Raw genomic sequence first — 22130 nt, forward strand, 5'->3', positions numbered from 1 at the left:
GAGGGCTCACATGCTGATGGCCATGCGCTAATGGAAAATTAGCATATGGCCATTAATAGGATAAACAGAAAATGGATCCATTTTATCACCGCACTGAAAGTGGCCTCATTACACGGGAAAGAACTGCGATGAGGATAGCTGAGGCCACTTTTTAGCGTGGCTTGATAAAAAGGCCTCATACAATACTAGCACTTATGAATATGAATGCCATACACATTAGCAGTCTTCCATAATGTGAATAACATGTAAATGCAAGGGAGGAATTTACAGGAGAGGAGCTTAGGAGGGGCATAGGCATATCAACATTTTATGAACATAGATTACAAAATATTGTCAGTTTAAACTGCTACATTAAGGTATGAACAGTTACTGTATTACTATTGACATGACATAAGTGTTGCGCTTAAGTGTCAGCACTTATACTAGTATTCTATAACAAAATCTGGGTGCTCAGAAGCATTTATAGAATTCATGCTTAGTGTGCTGCTTTTAGGTGCAGAATTAGAAAAGGTTCAAAGAAGAGTGACCAAAATGATTAAGAGGATAGAACTCCTCTCATATGAGGAAAGGCTTAAGAGGTTAGAACTCTTCAGCTTGGAAAAGAGACAGCTGAGGGGGGCTATGCTAGAGGTCTACAAAATACTTAGTGGTGTAGAACAGGGAAGTGCAAATTGGTGTTTTAGTCATTCAAAAAGAACAAAGACTAGGGATTACTGTATCGATGTAAAAAAAGATTTCTACAAGTTCCTGGAGAAAAAGTCCTTAGTCTGCTAATGAGATAGACATGAAGAAAGCCACTGCTTGTCCCTGGGATCAGTAGCATGAATCTTGCTGCTATTTGGGATTCTGTCAGGTACTTGTGACCTGGACTGGCCACTGCTGGAAGCAGGATGCTGAACTAGATTGACCATTGGTCTGACCCAGTATGACTATATTCCAACCTTTCATAGAATATGCCTACTTGGCACTGGTGCTGGAATGCCCCATCTGTGCTCATATTTCCATATATATAATGTTGATGTGTGTTCTGGACTACATTTCTACAAACAAATAAAATGAACTGTGATGGCTGCTATCATGGCTCCTGATATTGCCACCTTATGTAGCAAATTTGGAAGAAGTTCATCCATTTTAAGAAGAAGTGCATTTCTGGTGCAAATATTTAGATAACATCCTTGGCGAGGCAGCATAAATAGATTAAAAGAGTTTCATCAAAGGATCAATAATAGAGATCATAATCTGAAGTTCACTTTGCATTATGATTACCAAAGTATCAAAACTACATACAGAAGTTTGCCACAATCAAAAAACCTGGGTATTATACAATTTCACTATGATTACAACTAATTTAATTTTGCCTCTCCAAGTAACCATAAATTTTTAAATTGAATGTAAAACATTGTTTTATTAATAATAAACTTAAATATCCAATAATTCTTTGTCAATAATGTCCTCATATCATTCATTCTACATTCTTTCCCTACCATACATACATACACATACATTGAAATAAAATTGTTCAATGCTCTATATTTTCATGATTCTACAGCACGTCCTAATATGCAATGTACTCTATATACATTATACATAGACATATAACAATATTAAACTAATATTACATCTGAAACTCTCTTGTGCAACAGTTTAATCTGTCCCTCCTGTTAAACTTATTGATAGTCTCTACAACATCGATGTATCACAGTATTGTGTCTCTAATTGCAGTCACCAATCCAGTGTCTTATAAGTCAAATCTTTTCATGAGATAAAGTTCTTATAAAATCTTCCCTTTATTGTGCGATGGAGATGCTACACCAATGCAATGGTTCAAACCATCTTTCCGTAATCTGTGTGCTAACAGTGTGCCTGAGTTACTTATGCTGAATCTATGTTGGGAGGCTGAGATCACATTTTCTCAATCAAACCGAACTGTATTATACTCGAGCCCGAGATGGACCCATGTTTCGCTAAAAGCATCAAGAAGGCCAAGCTGTAAATATGAAGAGAAAACTACCATTCAGAACCATCCTTCATCTGTTATCCATTGAACTGTAAATATGAATCGCATATAAGAAGTTTGAAGATGAAGCTCACTCTGAGGAATTGGATGTTTCCTGTGGTGTGCCACAAGGTTCGTTTCTTGGACCAGTTCTTTTAAACATTTTTGTAAGTGATATTGCTGAAGGGCTGTCTGGTCAGGTTTGCTTCTTTGTGGATAATACCAAAAACTGCAATAGGGTAGACACCCCTGATGGTATGGATAACATGAGGAAGGACCTAGCAGCTAAGATTTAATGCTAAAAAATGCAGGGTCATGAATTTTGGCTGCAAAGGCCCAAGAGAATGGAATAGTTTAGGGAGCAATGAACTTTTGTGTGTGAAAGAAGAACAGGACTTGGGTATGATTGTTTGTGATGATATTAAAGTGGTTAAACAGGTAGAAAAGTCAACAGCGAAAGCTAGAAGGATGCTTGGGTGCATAAGGAGAGGAATGGCCTGTAGAAAAAAGGAGGTGATGATGCCCCAGTATAAGATGTGACTGCAACAGAACGCTGACCTATTGTCCACACTTTCACACAACTATTTGGTGAAACTTTGGCCACAGGCGGTGTATGTTTGAAGTGAAAGTGGAGTCATACACGTTTTAAGCTGTTTTGCTTTCTTACATTAAAGTCATGGTTTTGGGATCCATGAAATGCTGAAACCACTGGAGTTTTAACAAATATTGTTCAAGGGTTTTTTTTTTTTTTTTAATGCCTGTGAAATTAATTTACCCTCATTGATTCTGCCACACACACAAAAAAATCTATTTAACAGAAGTGGAGAGAGGGTTCTGCGGCTTTTTCCTCTTGAATGTTTTGTACTCCAGGGGTTGTTTAATATATTCTTAAGTACTTCAAGCTTTTATTTTGAAAAAGTATAGTGCATTGCAATATTAGAGTTTCTTTCATCCTGTATTGATATTTAATACTTTAAGACTCTGGTAAGACCACACAATTTAGTATCAGTTCTGGAGACCACACCTTCAAAAAGATATAAACAAAGTGGAGTCATTTCCTGTCATTGACAAATAAAAACAGACACGGTTTTTTTTGCTAACAACAGGTTTGCAAACAACAGTCCCTGTCCCAAGCACTTCCCTCCCCCCCAACACACACAATCCAAACACCCCCTCGCATTTGGTCTACCACTCTAGTAGTCTAGAGGAGTCCATTGGGCAGGAGCAATGCTGATCTGCTTCTGTCTATAGCCACAATCACATCCAATATGGCAGCCATGACCTTCCTTCATAGTCTCACAGTACTAATGGTACCATGAGACTATGAAGAAAGATCATGGCCACCATATTGAATGTTGCCATGGTCATTGGCAGGAGCAGATCAGAATAACTCCTGGCCCAACAGACCTCACTAGACTATCAGAAAGGAGAGACCAAGGAAGGCTTGGATGATGGGCAGTGTGGGGTGTGGGAAGAGCTTGGTTCAGGGGGAACTGACACGGTGCTTGAGAAATGAGACATACATTTTCTGGCTGTCCAGCCCTACTAAGCTATGTTCTAATAGTTTTTATAATCAAACTCTGAGTTTAGTATCTGATAGGTTATGCTCTAAGTGGTGTTTATTTATTAGGTCTGCCATCTCTGTTTGGAATACCAATGATAAGACCCTTGATTGGCCTGCCTCTGGTTCTTTTGAACCTGCTAAATTGCGTGCCCTAATTGCCTATAATGACTCCCGTAAAACAGGGAAGTCCAGGGATAAACATCTCAATGCCATAAATAAATTTATCCTTATTGGAGAGCAAGAAGGCAAGTCCAGACCTCTGCTCACCTCCCAAACCCCAGCACATCCACCTTCCGATGGATAGACATGATCATCAAATGTACCTGGTACAGAGGCCTGTTTCTTCAGTCAGTGTGAAGAGGGTGAATGGAGTGAACCTAAGGAGGCAATTACTAGGGGAATTACCAATTTAACAAGGGCACAAGTTCCCTTCCAACTTCGGTGCAGGGTGTGATAAAGAGTGTTGGTTCCACAATACCACCATACATCAGTATGGGCTTGAGAAAAGGCAGTAAAATTTACCTGTTCAATACTGTAATGGGTAGTTTTGCAGGAAGTCAAATTACCTACAGTGGGCAGTTTATAATTGAGTGCCATGATTTAGGCATGCTGATGCTGCCTGCTGAGTGCTATTTCTATAATGGCATCTGTGAGTCAAGATAGCTGGCATAAATGTTAGCACCTTAATTGCGACACTTTATTACATAACTTACAATATTCTATGTTGCATGTGTAACTGGGAGCTCCACCCATGTCTCACCCATGCTCCATCCACATCTACACCCCCTTACACTTATACACTATCCCCAGATTCTGCACATGGCACCCAAAATTAGGCCTGCCATTCATTTGCCTGCATTTATGAGAATAGTGTTGAAATTAGTGCTATGCACCTAATTTTTTTCCCATAGCCTATATCCTCTCCTGTTGCCACCCATTTTTTATAGTCCTAAATTTCAGAGTTTAGTGAAATGTTGAGGTCAATATTTAAAGGTATTTAACTAGACAGGAGAGCCTAATGCCTGGTTAAACCCTGCTGAGCTGACCAGCTGCCAATATTCAGCAGCACAAACATACAATAGTTAAAAAAATCCTGCACAAACAATTAAGTAATTTCCAAGGCAGTTCAATGATAAATAAACATAAATGATTAAATACAAGTTTTGGCATGGCCATAAGGTAGATGCTGTTTAAACACGCCAAGTGCATAGTGTCAGCTATTCAAGACAAATCAAACATTAATTACTAGGACTGTCAAAATGGCAACTCGGCAGTACAAAAAAGCAGCTGTGTTGATTAGACATGCTACAAATACAGTAATAATCAGAATTTATCATATCAATGAAAAAATCAGGGGTGGGCAACTTTATACACAGAAGGCCACAAGAATGACAGTACTATCCCTAGCGGGCTGGATACAGAAAATTAACAAATACACCATATAATTCACTGCCAAAAAGCTTAAAGCGATGACTGAATAGACACAAATTATTACCAGAATGGTCTGCTACCATATACTGATATTACTTTAAACGTTTAATGAGATCTCATCCACTATTCTGTAAATACTTGTGAAATGCATTATTTAAAATCACCAAAACTCTGGTTATTGAAGTTTGTATGGATATTTTCTGTGTATGCTTACTATTTATTTATTTATTTATAGCATTTGTATCCCACATTTTCCCACCAATTTGCAGGCTCAACGTGGCTTACATTTGCCGTAGTGGCGGTTGCCATTTCCAGTTAACAGAATTACAAATGGTATTGCATAATGTGCGAATCAACAAAAAGAAGGTCCAAATCTCCTGTAGAATAAAATGAAAACAACAAAAAGGGCGGAAGATGAAACAAAACAAAACAGACCAGAAAAGGACCATAAGGAGTAAGAGCACCAGAAAAATTTTTACCAGAAAAATTTTATTGGGACCCTACACGGTCCGTGTTTCGGCCAACAGGCCTTCCTCAGGGGTCCTGAATCTGACTTTTAAAGATGCACCTCCGAGATACTCATGAAACGAAAAGCAAAATATTGGACATTGAGGCATCCTCTGGCTTCATGGTTTTCTGGGTTCTGCTGGCTAGTGCAGCTCTTCTACACTATGTCAAGAAAGGGTCCCAATAAAATTTTTCTGGTGCTCTTACTCCTTATGGTCCTTTTCTGGTCTGTTTTGTTTCATTTTCCACCATTTTTGTTGTTTTCATTGCATAATGTGCGTACATACATGGTAAGGAATAATACATTATGGTATTGTATAAAGGTTTCTGAGTGATAGATTAGATTGTGGCATATGTTAGGTCATCAATTATAGAGAGATCGTTTCGACATAAGGATTAAAGTGGTATTGCATTAAGGTGCGTACATACATGGTAGAGAAGAATATGTAATGGTATTGCATATAGTCTTGTGGGCTGCCTAAAATTCAATGGTGGGTTGCAGGTTGCCTACTCCTGATAGAGATGCATCAGTTTGACAGGCTACATTTTTCATGTAGATCCAGTCTGTTGTAAAGGATACATTTCCCAGGACAATTTTCCTAATGGCCCACATTTTTTGCACAGTCCACATATACTTTTACCTACAGATCTTGTACCAATTTTCAGAGGGAAATTGAAAGAGATGTACTCTGTGAACACTGTCCCACCAAAAAGTAGCTGTAAACATTTGTATCTTCTTTTCTTGTATATATTTTTTTTCTAAGGAAAATAACACATGTAGAGCTTCTTTTATTAAGCTGCATTTCATATGTTAGAGATTAGCACAGACCTGCATTATTATCTGCCATGATTTAAAACTAGCAGCTTGGGACAAAACTCAGGCTAGTTGCTTAATCCAGGTAGGTTGTAGGAACCAGGCATGCCACATAGGTTGAAAGCATGGCCAGCTGTGACAGCTATAACTTAGTATGGTATCATGCGCTCCATGGCACAATTGCTGATAGCATGTCTGCTCTTTCTGCCACCTCAACCACAGGCAGTAAGTGCAGCTGCCCTGCTAGCAATCCTGTAGAACAGCTTCAATGAAGCTGCCACAGCAGCTGATTCTGCCATTCAACTCCCCCCCCCCATAGTATTCCTCTCTAATCTGATTCTCCCGGACACCCCTCAATCTGATCCCCCCCAAACTCTAATCCAATACTCCTTTTGACTCCACCACCCCTTTATCCAGTTTTCCCTATACCCTCAGTGCCCAAATGTAATGCCACCTGCATCTAAAAACCACCCACAGGTTGTAAAGCTAATTCTCTCCTCTGAACCACCCCCCCCCCCCATTACAGAACTGCCATCATTCCCAACAGTTACCTGAAGGTGTTTCCTGGAAGTCTAGTAGGAACGGGTGGGTGTGGTCCCCCTCCACTTTTGCCCCAATTGGCTCCAGTGCCCATCGACACCTAGCTGTAGTCTTGTGGTACAATCTCGTCAACAATTAGGAGTGGCTTTACCTAGGTCTACCTTAATAACAGTTTATGAGCTTCACCTCCAGGAATTTGTCTATACATTTTTAAGAGCAATTTGCCTTTATATGGAAGGCTGACCCCAGCAGTAGAACTGTGAGAATACCATTAGGGGTCAGCAAATGCTATTTTACAAAAAGAGCCAGATGAGGAAGGAGTTGAGAGGGACCACCTCGTTCCAGCAGGCCACCAGGGAAGGCCCTCGGGTAAGTCCTGGTGATGTCTCTGGGTCCGGGGAAGGGGACTGGGGAGGAAGGTTGAATTTTCAATCTAGGGGTATGGCTTGGATGTGAGTAGAGGGATTGGATCAGGGGTGGGGGGATTCAGAGGATCAGATTGGAGGATCCAGAGGATTGGGTTAGGAGTGTTGTGGGGGATCAGGAGGATTGGATCATGAAGTGGAGGATCAGGAGAAGGGATGAGATGCGGTGTATGTGTAGGGAGGGGATAAAACCAATGTGGCAGAGGTGTGATTTTTTTTTTTTAATGGTGAGTGGGCCTGCACCATGTTACCTGCATTTGCAGATAGCACAGGCTCTCTGGCACCACAGGTAATGCAGTGCCATGTGGTAAGTGTGTACCCTGTGCGATAAATGCAGGGCTGATGCTTGACATGCCTCCCCCCCCCCCCCCCCCCCCCCCCCCGGCAGTAAATAGTTTTTGAAAATTGTTCTACCTATGTATTATACAGGTCTTTTATTCAATGATATATTATGAGTGACAATCTATCATCTGCTATGCAGAGATATTTTATTTCTGATACATTGTTAAAGACATTTTTCTTCTTTTATATCCCAACAGATTATGGATGTTGAATCAATAGGAAAGGAAAACAAGACTTCCATTACAGAATTCATTCTCCTGGGATTTTCTGACATTCCTCACCTGCAGCTCCTCATATCTGTCACAGTTTTCCTGATCTTCATGATCTCTGTGCTGGGAAACTTTATGTTTTTAATTTTAGTGTCTACTGACCCTCACCTGCAAAAACCTATGTACTTCTTCCTCAGTAACCTGTCCTTCCTCGATATCTGTAACACCTCTGTCTCTCTCTCTACACTGCTGCATAGCCTATTGACAGGGAAGACACTGATTTCTTTTTCTCTATGTTTAACACAGCTCTACTTCTTTATTTCATTCCTTGGTATAGAAATCTTCCTTCTCACTGCCATGGCCTACGATCGCTATGTTGCAATCTGTAACCCTTTGCGTTATGTGCTCATCATGAACAAGAGAATCTGTGTCCTTCTGTCATCGGTTTCTTGGATAATTGGTTTTATGGATGTAATACCTCATATATTTTTGACATCTCAGTTCTCTTTCTGTAGGGGCAATGAAATAAACCATTTCTTTTGTGATTTCTCAGTACTGTTAAAGCTGTCCTGCAGTGATATGAGCTACATTGAAACTGTGGTATTTACTGAAGGGGTTTTTGTATCATTTATTCCTTTTGGATTAACTTTGACATCCTACATCTGTATCATCTCCAGTATCCTGAAAATGTGTTCCGCAAAGGGGAGATATAAAGCCTTCTCCACCTGCTCCTCCCATCTCACCATTGTTATTCTATTCTATGGGACTTTAATATGCGTCTACATAAGACCAAGTTCAACGTATGCACCAGATCAAGACAAATTTTTCTCTCTTCTTTTCACAGCTCTGATTCCAATGTTAAACCCCATTATTTATAGCTTGAGAAATGAAGAAGTGAAAAGGGCCTTGAGAAAATATGTACCTATGAGTCACAATGGGGAATAATTGTATAAGACTTTATTGTATATAAAACAGCATTTTACATGCGGATGGGCAGCTCCATTTTAAATAGTCAAAACCAAAAGAACCAATCCCAATTTATCTTAAGGCAGTGGTTCCCAAACCTGGTCCTGGAGGCACCCCAGCCAGTCAGGTTTTAAAGATATCCACAATGAATATTTATAAGAGAGATTTGCATGTACTGCCTCCACTGCATGTACATTTATTTCATGCATATTCATTGTGGATATTCTGAAAATCTGACTGGCTGGGGTGCCTTCAGGACCAGGTTTGGGGACCACTGCCCTAAGGCAAACACAAGTACTGACAATATTGTAAATTTATGAAAGGAGTATAGGAGAATTCAGTATAGCTTCACCTGCAGCAGAGCTTAAGTTTCAGTGAACCTAGTTGATAAACAGCTCACTTAACTGCTCTATACATCACCAATCTCCGTAACTTACTCCAATCTTGTGTATGGATTTTTTCAAGAAGAACGAGCAGGGCAGCGAACGTGGCTGCGCTGGAGACCGGCGCTGAAGAAGGTTTCGGCTGGCGGGGTTGAGGGGAAGTGGCAAGGAGGTGAGAGGGAATGACGAGGAGGTGAGGGGGAATGAAAAGGAGGTGTGGGGAGCAGCGAGGTGGCAGGGAGGCAAGGTGGCAGGGCAGCAGACTAAAATGTGCCCTCCCACCTTGGGCTCTGGTCCCCTCCCACCGCGAGGTCTGGCTACACCCCTGGTTGTAAGGAAGGGGAAGCAAGCATCCAACTTGTCTTTCTCAGCTCAGCCTGCAATTTAGGTAGTGCACTCAAGGATTTTTCTCACTAACAGGAGATTAATATAATATTTTTTTTAGCTCTGCAGATATCCATCAAATGGGATCTTCCAGTATTACCTTTAAAGAGCACAATTTAGAATAATCAATTAGAATCACTAATTTACACTACAATGCATTGTTTTACCCATATTAGTTGATGGAATTTCCTCTTTTTGCAGTACTGACAGCAGAGGCTGGTTTTTTTTTTCTTTTTTGCAATATAGGCCCCCTTTTTGTCAAGCCGTGCTAGCAGCTGCCAGTGCAGTAATGCAGACAAGCTAATGTGGCTTGATAAACGAGGGGGATAGTAAGCTGTTGAATTTGTTTTCTAATTTCCTAACCTTAGTACTTTCCCCAGACCAGCATTTAAACCTTTCTCTCTCTCTCATTTCTAATTCTGTGTGGTTTCCTTTCACAACAGAATTTCTAGTCATTGTTTTTCCAATCCCCGGTACAGTCTCAGACTGTCAGGGGTGTAGCCAGACCTTACGGTGAGAGAGTGCCAGAGTCCGAGGTTGGGGGCACATTTTGAGTGCCCCCACCCCCACCGCCATGCCTCGCCTCACCTCCTCATCCCGCCCACTCCCCGTGCAGGACGTCAGGACTCACAGAAACAGAATCCAGATCAGCGAGTGTGCTGGACTCGGACACCGGCGCTGAAGGGGACTTCGGCTGGTGGGAGTTGGGGAGGGGGTCAAAAGGGACGGGGGAGGGGCGGCGGTGCCGGAGGGGTCAAAAGTGGAGGAGGGGTCGGCAGTGCCGGGGGGGGGGGGCTAAATTGTGCCCCCTCAGTTCCTGTTCTGGACCCCCCTCCCGCTGAAGTCTGGCTACACCCCTGCTTGAATCAGTTTCAGAACCAACACTGATTTGTACACTCTAAATACAGTTTGTATTCATTTTCATGCATTTTGAATAAACAGCAGAGCAAAGGAAGACATTAACAGGACAACACTCAGCAACACTGCTAAGTGCATTTCTGATTTTTATTCTTATAATTTCAACTGTCTGGCTATAGGTTCAGCTACCTATCTATTCTCTGGACTTTAATTGCTTAGTCAGATTGTACTGACTGTATCTATATTATGCTGTACTACTCTGTCTTCTATCCTTAAAAAAAAAAATCCACCTTTCTCTTCCTCTGCCTGGTCCCCTAGCTCAAAGAGGGATAGGCATTTCAAACTGTCTCTGGTCTATCACTTTGTTAACTCTTGCTGAAGTTTCTAAATTTTGGCTCTGCAAAGTTTATTTTCTATTGTTAGGCCTAGTTAAAGAGAGTAGCTTTAATCTTCAACTGGTCTAATTTGTAATTAGAGATTACATTAAAGAAACTGCAACATTTATTGGGACCCTGAACATTGGAATTAAAGAAACTGTAATATTTATTGAGATTATTTGGTTTAAAGGAGAAAAAAGTTGAATTTCTAGCAAAACCTGGACTTTGTTTTACATTGTCTCATTGCTTGCCCCTCCCAAAGAACATTTTAATTGCAGGTACTTGGCTGAATCACTGTAGGGCTTATAGTCCCACCCACTCCTGTGTTTTCTATTCACTATCTGGCAGCTTAGGTCTTGACCCATCTGTCTTCAATTTGCTAGCCTAAAAGAGGAGCTAAGCAAACTTAGGCAAGAATTGGATGCAATTAAAGCAGCTTCCAACACTACACAGAATCTTACCAATTTACCCTCCCCCCCCCCCCACCCCCAGCCTCAAAGAATAAAACAACCCAGGAATATATGGTAAAAGTAGGATCAGGCAGATTAAGACATGTGACACAGAAGCACCCACCCTCACAACTGCTGTCCTTACATTTTTTTTTTTACTGCACTAGAGCATTGTGAGGTACAAGAAAATAGAACTGAGATGGAACAAGAACTAATGAAGGTATCTCAAGAGAAAAGACACTCCCAAAGCACAAATAAAACTCAAACCAGAAAATTGTTACTGTTTGGAGATTCCATTATCAGAGGATTTATTTATATATTTATTTATTTGTTGCATTTGTATCCCACATTTTCCCACCTATTTGCAGGCTCAATGTGGCTTACATAGTACCGTGATGGTGAACGCCAATTCCGGTATGAGAAATACAGAGTGGTAATTGCGTTAAAGTACAGAGTGAATTAGGTGGTTAAGAGGAGAAATTAAGTGTCCTGGTCTGGTAACAAGTTTCGTTGTGTTGCATGATTTGGGTGTTTAGGTTGGATCGTTATGGTATGCCTTCTTGAACAAATTGGTCTTTAATGATTTCCGAAAGATTGTTATGTCATGCATTGTTTTCAAGACGTTTGGTAATGCATTCCATAGTTGTGTGCTTATGTAGGAGAAGCTGGATGCATATGTTGATTTATATTTTAGTCCTTTGCAGCTTGGGTAGTGGAGGATTAGGTATGTGCGTGCTGAACATTTTGTATTTCTGGTTGGTAGATCTGTTAGGTCTGCCATGTAGGTCGGAGCCTCGCCGTGAATAATTTTGTGAACCAGGGTGCAGATTTTGAATGCAATTCGTTCTTTGATTAGGAACCAATGTAGTTTTTCATGTAGGGGTTTAGCTTTGGAACACAATTCAAAGGGCACAGCAACGTAAAATGCCTTCCTGGATCCTGAGATAGCAGGACTACTAGACAAATACTGATTATAATCAGAGAAGAGACTAATGGTTCTAACACTGATGTTGTTATCCACCTGGGTACAAATGATATAGCCAATAATACCCTGCTTAAAGCACAGAGAGCTTTCCAGGAGTTGGGGGGAGGAGTTAAAACCTTTAGTATAGACTGTAGCTTTTTCTGACGTTCTACCTACTTATGGAAAGGGAGAGGAAAGACTACAAAATACTGAGAACTTCAGTAAGTGGCTCAAAGCCTAGTGTTACCAAGAAGGTTTTAAGTACATTGGAGGAATGGGGCAATAAATGGAAAAACAAATAACTATATCGCAATGATGGGGTGCATCTCACTGCGGGAAGAAAAAGAATCCTTGGTGAGAGATTCAGACAATATGTGTCAAGGCATTTAAACTGGAAGCTGAGGATGGCAGTTGGAAGCAGGTCAATTCAGGTAGGCACCCCCAGCAAAAGACCAGCTCCAAAAATCTTAACAATTCACTTCTTAGCAATACTACAGCAGGTGAGACTAAACAAAAAACTACACAGAAGATTAGACTGCTACTAAAATGTAGCTGGAAAGCGATGACCACAAATGCTCGCAGTCTAAGCAACAAAGTTCATGATCTGCAAGCCCTGAAGGCAGAGGCAGATTTAAATGTAGTCCCTAAAACTGAGAAATGGTTTAGTGACTCCTATGAATGGGACACAAACATACCAAGCTATAATCTATTTAGGAAGGATAGAGATGGTAGAAAAGGTGGAGGAGTAGCTCTGTATGTCAGAAACAATTATAAAAGCAACATGAAATGCAGGGGGTCTGGGGAAAGGAAGAAGTGATATGGATTGCCTTGAAAAGAGAAGATGGAACCTCTATCCACATGGGTGATGTCTACAGACTTCCGACACAATCGGAGCAGCTTGATCAAGATCTGGTTGCAGATGTCCAAAAGTTGGGAAAGAAAGGGGAAGTGCTGTTACTGGGTGATTTCAACTTTCCGGATGTGGACTGGAAATTTCCATCTGCAGAATTGGAAGGATGTAGGGAGTTAGTGGATGCCCTTCATAGTGCTCTGCTCAAATGGTGATGTATCCCACAAGGGAAGAAGTGACTCTGGATCTGATGCTTACAAATGGGGAAAGTGAGTCTAATGTCAGAGTAGGTGCCCACCTGGGCAGTAGTGATCATAAAATAGTTTGGTTTGATATAACAGCTAGAGCAGAGGGCAGCCACTCAAAACTCAAACTCCTGGATTTCAAACAAACTGACTTTAACAAAATGGGAGCATATCTGAAAAAAAGAACTGATGGGATGTGAAGACATAGAAGTGGAAAGACAGTGGGTCCAGGCTAAAAGAAGTTATTAAAATAGTTAATGACATTTACATAAGTAGAGTAAATAAAAACAAGAAGAAAAGGTCACCGATATGGTTCTCCAAACAAGTGGCTGAGAAAATAAAGGCAAAAGAGGTGGCATTCATTACATAGAGGAAAACTCAAGAAGTGGAACACAGAAAAGTATACTGGGAGAAACTGAAAGAAGCCAAGAAGGAGATGCATCTAGTGAAAGTAGAGGCGGAACAGCAAATGCCTGGAAGTTCAAGGAGGAGACAAAAACTTTTTTCAGGTATATTAGTGAAAGATGGAAGGCTAGAAATGGAGACTGAAAGATGCTGTGGATGGCTATGTGGAGAGTGATGAAGAAAAAATGAAAGCGCTAAACAAGTACTTTTCTTCTGTGTTCACGTAAGAAAATCCTGGAGAGGGACCACAAAGCCGCTCTAGCGATTCCCATGTAGCAAATGAGAGGAAGCCCATAGCAATTGAATGGGCTTCCACTCATTTACCATGTGGGAATCGCTAGTGTGGTTTGGTGAAAGAGGCCCCTAGTTCACTAACTTAAAAAAAAAAAGGCAAAGAATACAAATACAAAGTGATTAAATAAATAAATATAAAAGTAATGCACCATATGTCTAATTAGCAATATATTTGTAGAGCAAACCATAATGAATGTACATTAGAGAATGTACCCATTTTTCTGCAATGTGTAATTCAAATTTGTGTAAGAATGCCACCAAAAGTGATTTTTTAGCAAGTGTAGAGATTTCCAATTATGTAGAATTTGTTTTTGACCAACAGTAAGAAGTATATCAGACAGGTTTTTGTGAGAGTCAGGTAAGCAAATATGTGTTGAAGCAGATTTGACTATCACAGTTTGGGCCCAGTTTACCAAGCCGTGCTATAGGCGCGCAAACCTTTTAGCGTGCACTAAAAATTAGCACATGCTAACACAAGAGACACCCATAGGAATATAATGGGTGACTCTATTGTTAGTGCGTGCTAATTTTTAAGGTGTTCTAAAAAGATAGCACACCTACAGCATGGCTTAGTAAACAGGGCCCTTTATGTTTATGATTATTACAAGATTTAATATACCACTTTAGCTAATAAAAGATCAAAGTGGTGTATAACATTAACAATTCCAAACAAAATATAAATGGAAAAGAACTCCAAATTATGACAGGAAAGATCAGGTACGTACAGACAACAACATACAAAATTGCATGATTAAAATAAATTAAAGATAGAATTAAAATAAACACAAATGATTTGGATACTCTTCTAAGAAAATTGCCCAAGTGGCATCTCACAATAGTTAATGAATGGGCAAATTAAATGCCAGCTGAAAATAATACATTTTTCATGAAGATTTAAATTTTGGTAAAGAAAACTCAGCTCTGATATTGGGGGGGGGGGGGGGGGGGGGTCATTCCATAGCCTTGGTAGCAAGTAAAGAAAATGCTGAAGATCTGGTTCTCTCGTAAGGTGTGAATTTTAGTGATGGCAGGAGTAAACGGTGGGCACCTAAGGAATGAAGGAATGTGTTGGGATATATGAAATAATTTTAGAGAAAAAGGAGACAGGTCATTAGAAAGACTAAGAGGACCTTTCACTTAGCCACATAGGTGCCAATGCACACCCAATGCATGCCAATTCAGAGTTACTACCCATCTACCGCATGGCCCGTGCGGTAATTTAAGTTTTTACATTAGTCTGCTACGCAAGCCAGAAAATATATTTTATTTTCTGGCGTGCGGTGAAAATTGGGCAGCAACTCCAACTTGGCATGTGTAGGCTATTACCACATGGTTAACACGAGAGACCTTACCACTAAGTCAATGGCTGGCATTAAGGTCTTAGACCCAAAATGGGCACGCGCCAATTTAAATTTTGCCGCATGTCCATTTTCGGCAAAAATTTTAAAAAGGCATTTTTTACAGGTGTGCTGAAAAATGGATCTGCGCACACCCAAAACCTGTGCCTACACTACCGCAAGCCATTTTCCAGCGCACCTTAGTAAAAGGACCCCTAAATGTATCTTTCATTGTTAACTATATATCATTACAAAAATGTTTAGCAAAATTGCATTCATATAAAATATGGAGCAACGTACCAGTTGAAGAGTTACAGCTTAAACATGTGTTACTTGTGATTAATTCAGCAATTGAAAATTTGTGAGGTGTCCATAAAGTTCTATGATATAACATATACATTGATTGAAGCATAGATACCAAAGAGAGAGGTCTCACTGTTTTAGTCCAAAAAAGATACCAGTGTTCTTCGGAGAGCTGTTCCCTTCTCCACTACTGCCAACTCCAGACTTCGCGCCTTCTGTCTCGCTGCACCCTACGCCTGGAATAAACTTCCTGAGCCCCTACGTCTTGCCCCATCCTTGGCCACCTTTAAATCTAGACTGAAAGCCCACCTCTTTAACATTGCTTTTGACTCGTAACCACTTGTAACCACTTGCCTCCACCTACCCTCCTCTCTTCCTTCCCGTTCACATTAATTGATTTGATTTGCTTACTTTATTTATTTTTTGTCTATTAGATTGTAAGCTCTTTGAGCAGGGACTGTCTTTCTTCTATGTTTGTGCAGCACTGTGTACGCCTTGTAGCATTATAGAAATGCTAAATAGTAGTAGTAGTAGTAGTAGTAGTAGTAGTAGCTGTATATGAAGGTCAGATTCCCAGACATGTTGGAGACTAGTAACTTGCTTAGGTGCTGACAAAATGAAGATTTGATATATATAGAAGAGGCAATGTGACCACATGATAAAAGCCATAGTGCCTTGGTTATTACAGAAGGAATTTCTTTATGAGCTGTAATGAGAATTGTAACCACTTAAATATGTAAGAATTTGTAAGGGTGTACTGAGACTTTAATTTATCAAAGGGAAGCAAAATGGATTTTTGTCACATAGGTCCTTTAGAGTCCAAATCTCTTTATCTGCCCAGTTTTTCCAATATACAGTAGAATTATCTATTGTTATAAAAGGATTGTACCACAAAGAGAAGTATAAAGCAGTTTTAAAGGAAAATTGAAACAAGTGATCAAACTGCAATAGACAATAATATGTATCTCTTATTAAATAATTGCTTTACACTAATAAATGTATTCAAGTGGAGATGAGTAGATGTAATGGGATTGGTCTGAATAAAGATTTTTTTTCGAAGGATAACCAAAGTGGAACATATTGTATTTCAGTGGATAACCAATTACAACCTTGTTATAGTATGAATGTTTTATGATAAAATCTGGAAAAAACACATCTACCTCCTTTTTTTTTTTTTAAGTTTAATTAGAGCAATTTTGGGGTTGCCTGATTTCCACAGAAAGGAAGACAGCATCTTACCTATCTAAATATAAAAAGTGTTTGAAAAAAAGAATAGGGATTATAATTTGAACACAATTAATTTTGGGTGCTATCATCATTTTTATAGTTTCTAATCTCACCCACCATAAGAGATGTAAAGGATGCCATAAATGAAGGAGATCTTTCACATTTTTCATAATTCTATTATTCCCTAAGGTGACATTTAAGTCTATAAAGAAATCTATGCCTAAATACATGATCTTAGAGGAGGACCACATTAAATTGAATAGTTTAATCTGTTTTTTATAATCCCTATGTCCACTGAAGATCGTATTCTTCTTTTGCTTTCACTCGCTGCCAGCTGACACTCAGACAAGCACTTTATTTTCACACTTCCATTACAAACCTTATTAGGTTTCCACACTAACCCTTCAAATTCCAGGAAGTCTCAGGAATTCGGTCATCTGTTATACAATTCAGTCAAATGTTCTGATTTTTTTTTTTCATTCACACTTCAAGCAGGCTAACTTTCACACATCCCAAGACCAAAATACACTTTTAAAATCTTTAAAACAAACTGGTCACACTTGGGACTTGTTCCAGGTTTCACAGAAACACACTTTAACCACTTTGACTATACTCAGCCCACTTCAACTGAGCTTTCTTCTCTCACACTTCAGAGACATTGGAAAACACTTCTGCTTCTCTCAGTCTCCACAGCTCTTCTGACCAACAGCCAGAGAATCTGTTTCATAGGAGACACTTCCTCAGCTGGGCCACCTGACCTGGCTCGGCCAATCAAACAGCCTGCATGGAACCTTTAAGTTTTTTTTTTCTCCAAACACTTGGAACACTGTTTGAACTAAGCCAGTCTCAATTTTGGATTTAACTTTTCCCACAGGAAACAACGGTAAAATTACTGTTAATGACATTTTACCACAAAACTCTCATTAATTTTAATAAAAATCATTTCCCTGATCTATCCATTTCATACTGTCCATACCATGCTTTAACATTTTTCAAATACATAAAATAGTGAGTATTATTCATTTTTCATCAATAAAGTGACTTAAATCCACTTAAAACCTTTCAACATACCCCTTAAAAATGTAAATAATATCTCAGACTGTAGTCTGTTGAGGAATTCACAAAAGAACTCACCATAAGCCTTAAAACCATTACCTTGGTTTTATTTAGGTGAATTAATGAGTGAGATCCCACAGGGTGAGCATATCACAGAGATTTTCTTGGCAGCTATAGATTATCCAATGAGATGTGTCTGAATGTAAAAGGGATTGCACTCAACAGTGAAAACTGTGATAAATGAATTTTTAGTTTAAAAGAGCTAGTCTTGGACTGCAAACCTGATGTCCCCCCCAACAGAACAGAAAAAATAATCTAGCAAAAAGGGATTGTAAGGAACAAACCCTAGTGGCTCATAGAGAGTCATGTACTTATAAAAATTCTAGAGTCATCTATGACAAAAGAGCTTTGAGTCATGGTTTTAGCACACTGCCATATGGTTACTGATCAGGTCCATTTCCTCAAATCTTCTTTGTTAAAAACTGCTAGCGAAGCAACACATGTATAAGAATTAACATTAAACTACTCTTACATTCCACAACTTTAATTACAAATTTTTCTTCACTCAACGTGGAATTAAACATTGGAATTCATTGCCAGAGAATGTGGTAAAGGCGGTTAGCTTAGTGGGGTTTAGAAAAGGTCTGGATGGTTTCCTAAAGGAAACATTCATAGACTTGGGGAAAATCCACTGCTTATTTCTGGGATAAGTAGCATAAAATGTATTGAACTTTTTTGGGATCTTGCCAGGTATTTGTGACCTGGATTGGCCACTGTTGGAAACAGGATGCTGGGCTTGATGAACCTTTGGTCTGTCCCAGTGTGGCAATACTTATGTACTTATAACCACCGTGAGGTTCAATGCAGATTCCAGTTGAAAGAACCAGGCATTACTGGAAAAAATTGCAATTGTGCTTTAAATTGGTCATAACAATTGAATCCCAAATGTTTCTCTAAAAAAAAGGTTCAATATCTTCTTGAAGTGCAAATAAGCTTGTATCATCCTGGTCTGAGGTAGTAACATATTTTATACCATCACTGTTTGATAGACTAAGTTAGAAGTAAAAATACTCTTAAATTGTACAGATTTAGGATTCAGAAAATGATGCTGCAATGTATTCTGCAAAGTTATAGATTCTTGCATATAAGATGGGGCTCTTACATATAAGAATCTGAAAATCATAGCACATAATTTAAAATGGACTTGAGCTTCAATGGGCAACCAGTGAAGTAAAGGGGTAATCCTGTCATGTCTATGAGCCACTACTATCCATAGAGCACACCAATTTGATCACATCTCTCCATTGCTCCAATTTGTACAGTGACTCCCTGTGTCGCCATTCAGTCTCTTCAAAATTTTGTTCTTGGTCTTTAAGGGCTGTCAACCATCAGCTCTTACCTATCTCAACTGTTTACTACAACCATATTGTCCAAATGACATACTTCACTCCTCTCAGCAGTCACTCTTATACCTCACACTTCCCTTGTGCCTCACCTACAGATTTCCCATGAGTCAGCATTTAGCTATTTAGGTCTGAAACTGTGGAACTCTATTCCACTGGCTCTAAAAATGAAAAATCTTATTCAAAATTCAAAATATTTGCTCAAAACACACCTATTCCATCAGTTGTTTCTCACCACTCTAACTTCTCTTCTACTCCTCTGTCCTAACTCTAACTCTAATTTCTCTCTCTCTCTCTCTCTCTCTCTCTCTCTCTCTCTCTCTCTTTCTTTCTTTCTTTGTAAACCACATTGAAGCATTATTGCTTAGCAAATAGAGATATACCAAAACATTTGTATCTAAAATAACCAAAAGGCTATTGGGTTTAATAGCTTCATATCCTCTTTAATTTGCTAAGTAACAACAAAGATTTCTTCTCCAGTGCATTAACCTGAAGTTGAAAACTCAAAGAACTGGTCAGAAAAACTCCCCAAATCTTTAAACAGGCCTCAAATTTGAAACTAGGATTACCCAGTATATTATTAATTCCAAATTACTTCTGATTGTCCAATCATCAGGAATTGTTCTATAACTATTATTCCATAAAATCAATTTGCTTACCTGTAACTTTTCCAATAAATAAAAACAGTATAGATGAAATGCTTTTCAAATGCATGGGGGCTGCCATGTTTTTGTGATCAGCAACATTCGTTCAGACAGTCAACCTCTGCCCCCACCCCTCTCTCTTTTCAAGCAGGTCAGTCCCTGTCTCATGACAGTGTTTCCCCAGTGAGGACTGGGCTCCAATTCCTTCCTCTTCCCCCCACTTCCTGGCACTGCACTAACTTTGGGATTCTGTTCCCCCTGGGTTGGGTAGCCCATTTACCCCTTGTTTTTAGATCTTTTTACCACCACCCCAAATTATTATGTACAAGCCACCCACAATTTGGAATGATAAAAGACCAAGGCAACGTATGAGAAAAGCTATTTTTTTATTACTTACACAATACAGATATCATTAATGATTTTCTCAATGGGAGAACAGAACTACTACACAAAAGCGTATGCTGCCCTCACTTCTCCAAAGTAATACTCTGATCAAGCTGCTTATATACTGAAATTGACAAGCTAACAATTCATTTACTTCTGCAAGTTATTTTCTACTTTTACTGGGTACTTTCCACAGAGGTTCCTACAGTTCTCTTTTTCCAAGGATCTATTTCCCTTATGTTATTCCCCTTAGGTTGTTAAACCACGTTATCTTGTTTATGAGGTTTTTATGACTTCTCTTTTCTCTGAAATGCCTGTACCCTTTTGGTACTTCTGTTTTCCCAGAACAAAGGGTGTCTTCAGCATCTCATAAGTTTCTCAAGTCATGCAGGTTGGTTAACTGTTTATTCTTTTAGGCCCTGGTCTTAAGGCTCATGGCTGTGCCCATATTCTACACCCTGTAGCCAGTTCTCCGTGAGAAATGTCTCTCCTTTCCTTAGGCAGATTGCTCTCCTTCCTCTGTCTCGCTCTTTCAGGCAACAGTAGGCTTTTTACCTAGGTATCTTCCATGAGAGAACAGGCCCAATCCATTTCCTAGCCTCACTTTGGCTTCCAGTATATACTGCTTAGTGAGCCAGAGGAAATGGCTTTCATCTAAACCCTGGCTCATCCCTAAGGACTGACTCCTTTCCTTTCAGGAAAGCACTATAGGTGTGGCGCACCTCCCTTCCTGAGGCCATGCCAGGTTTTCTCCCTTCCTGGGGTTCTGTGCCTGTCCTGGGGAAGGACAGCATTAAACATTACGGGGAAGGGTTTTGAACCTTGGGAGACTACCTCATGGTAATTATGATCACCCTTCTTGTGCTGCAACCATTCAAAGGATGCAGCCTTAGCTATTAAGGTAAATTCTTCTCCCCTCAAATTGTATTTGTAGTAGCAGTCAGGTATGAAAAAGACAACAGGAAGACCAGGAGGGTATCCTATACATCACAATGTGCATAACTTTGGATATAAGGTGACAGTTTTCAAAGAATAAAGTAGTATGCTTGCCTTTTGAAAGCTAGTCAAAAAATGTATTAAGTTAGTACAGTAAGAAAGGTATCATCTTCTTTTCTTTGACTTTGTTTTGTTTTATTTCTATTAGCTTTCAAATGGAAACCCCACATGGATTTTGCCTTTGAAAACGGGCTTATAGGAAGAATATCTCCACAAGCCTACATGTCCTGGTGACTGTGTAAAGGTTATCCTGCAAAATTATTCCAAAATAAAGAAACATTAATTGCCTGTCCTCTGAGTTTCCACAACTATGACGTTCCCAGAGTCTCAGCCATCTGGTCCCATAAGCATTTGTAGTCTTTTTAAAGGAGCCAATCACAACCTCTGCATCTTTGAGGAAGAAGTTACTGTCTGTCCTGCAGATAGAGCCAGTAAGTCAGCCTCAGAAATGTGTTATTATGTATTATGTTTGTCTGTTTAAGATTTAAATTTGAATATCTTATGTCTTCTGTCCATTATTTAGGAACATATTCCTGGCAGTAAAAATCAGTGATGAACAATCTTAGACATAACACATAAAATTTCCAGGCAGAGAATTTGCCTTTAGAATAGATTATGACAAAGTATTATTTGGACTATTTTGTAATAGGGGTTCTTTTTCATAATTACATTTCATTTATATATGGTAAATGGCAAAAACACTGCAGCATTTGTACTAGGGAAAGAAATGTCTATCTTAGGTCAAACAAAATCCCATATTACTATTTGTGTATATAT

At 39.5% G+C, this 22130-nt stretch overlaps 1 protein-coding gene across 1 annotated transcript; it reads left to right on the forward strand.

Annotated features, from left to right (window-relative positions):
- Positions 1-2311: 2311 nt before the first annotated feature.
- LOC115464654 (olfactory receptor 2AP1-like) lies at positions 2312-8773 on the forward strand. The gene is made up of 2 exons (XM_030195015.1): positions 2312-2434; positions 7817-8773. The coding sequence occupies exons 1-2, from the start codon at positions 2312-2314 to the stop codon at positions 8771-8773; spliced, it is 1080 nt and encodes a 359-aa protein (XP_030050875.1).
- Positions 8774-22130: the final 13357 nt, after the last annotated feature.

Source organism: Microcaecilia unicolor, chromosome 3 (assembly GCF_901765095.1).
Source record: "Microcaecilia unicolor chromosome 3, aMicUni1.1, whole genome shotgun sequence".
Classification (NCBI taxonomy): Eukaryota; Metazoa; Chordata; class Amphibia; order Gymnophiona; family Siphonopidae; genus Microcaecilia; species Microcaecilia unicolor.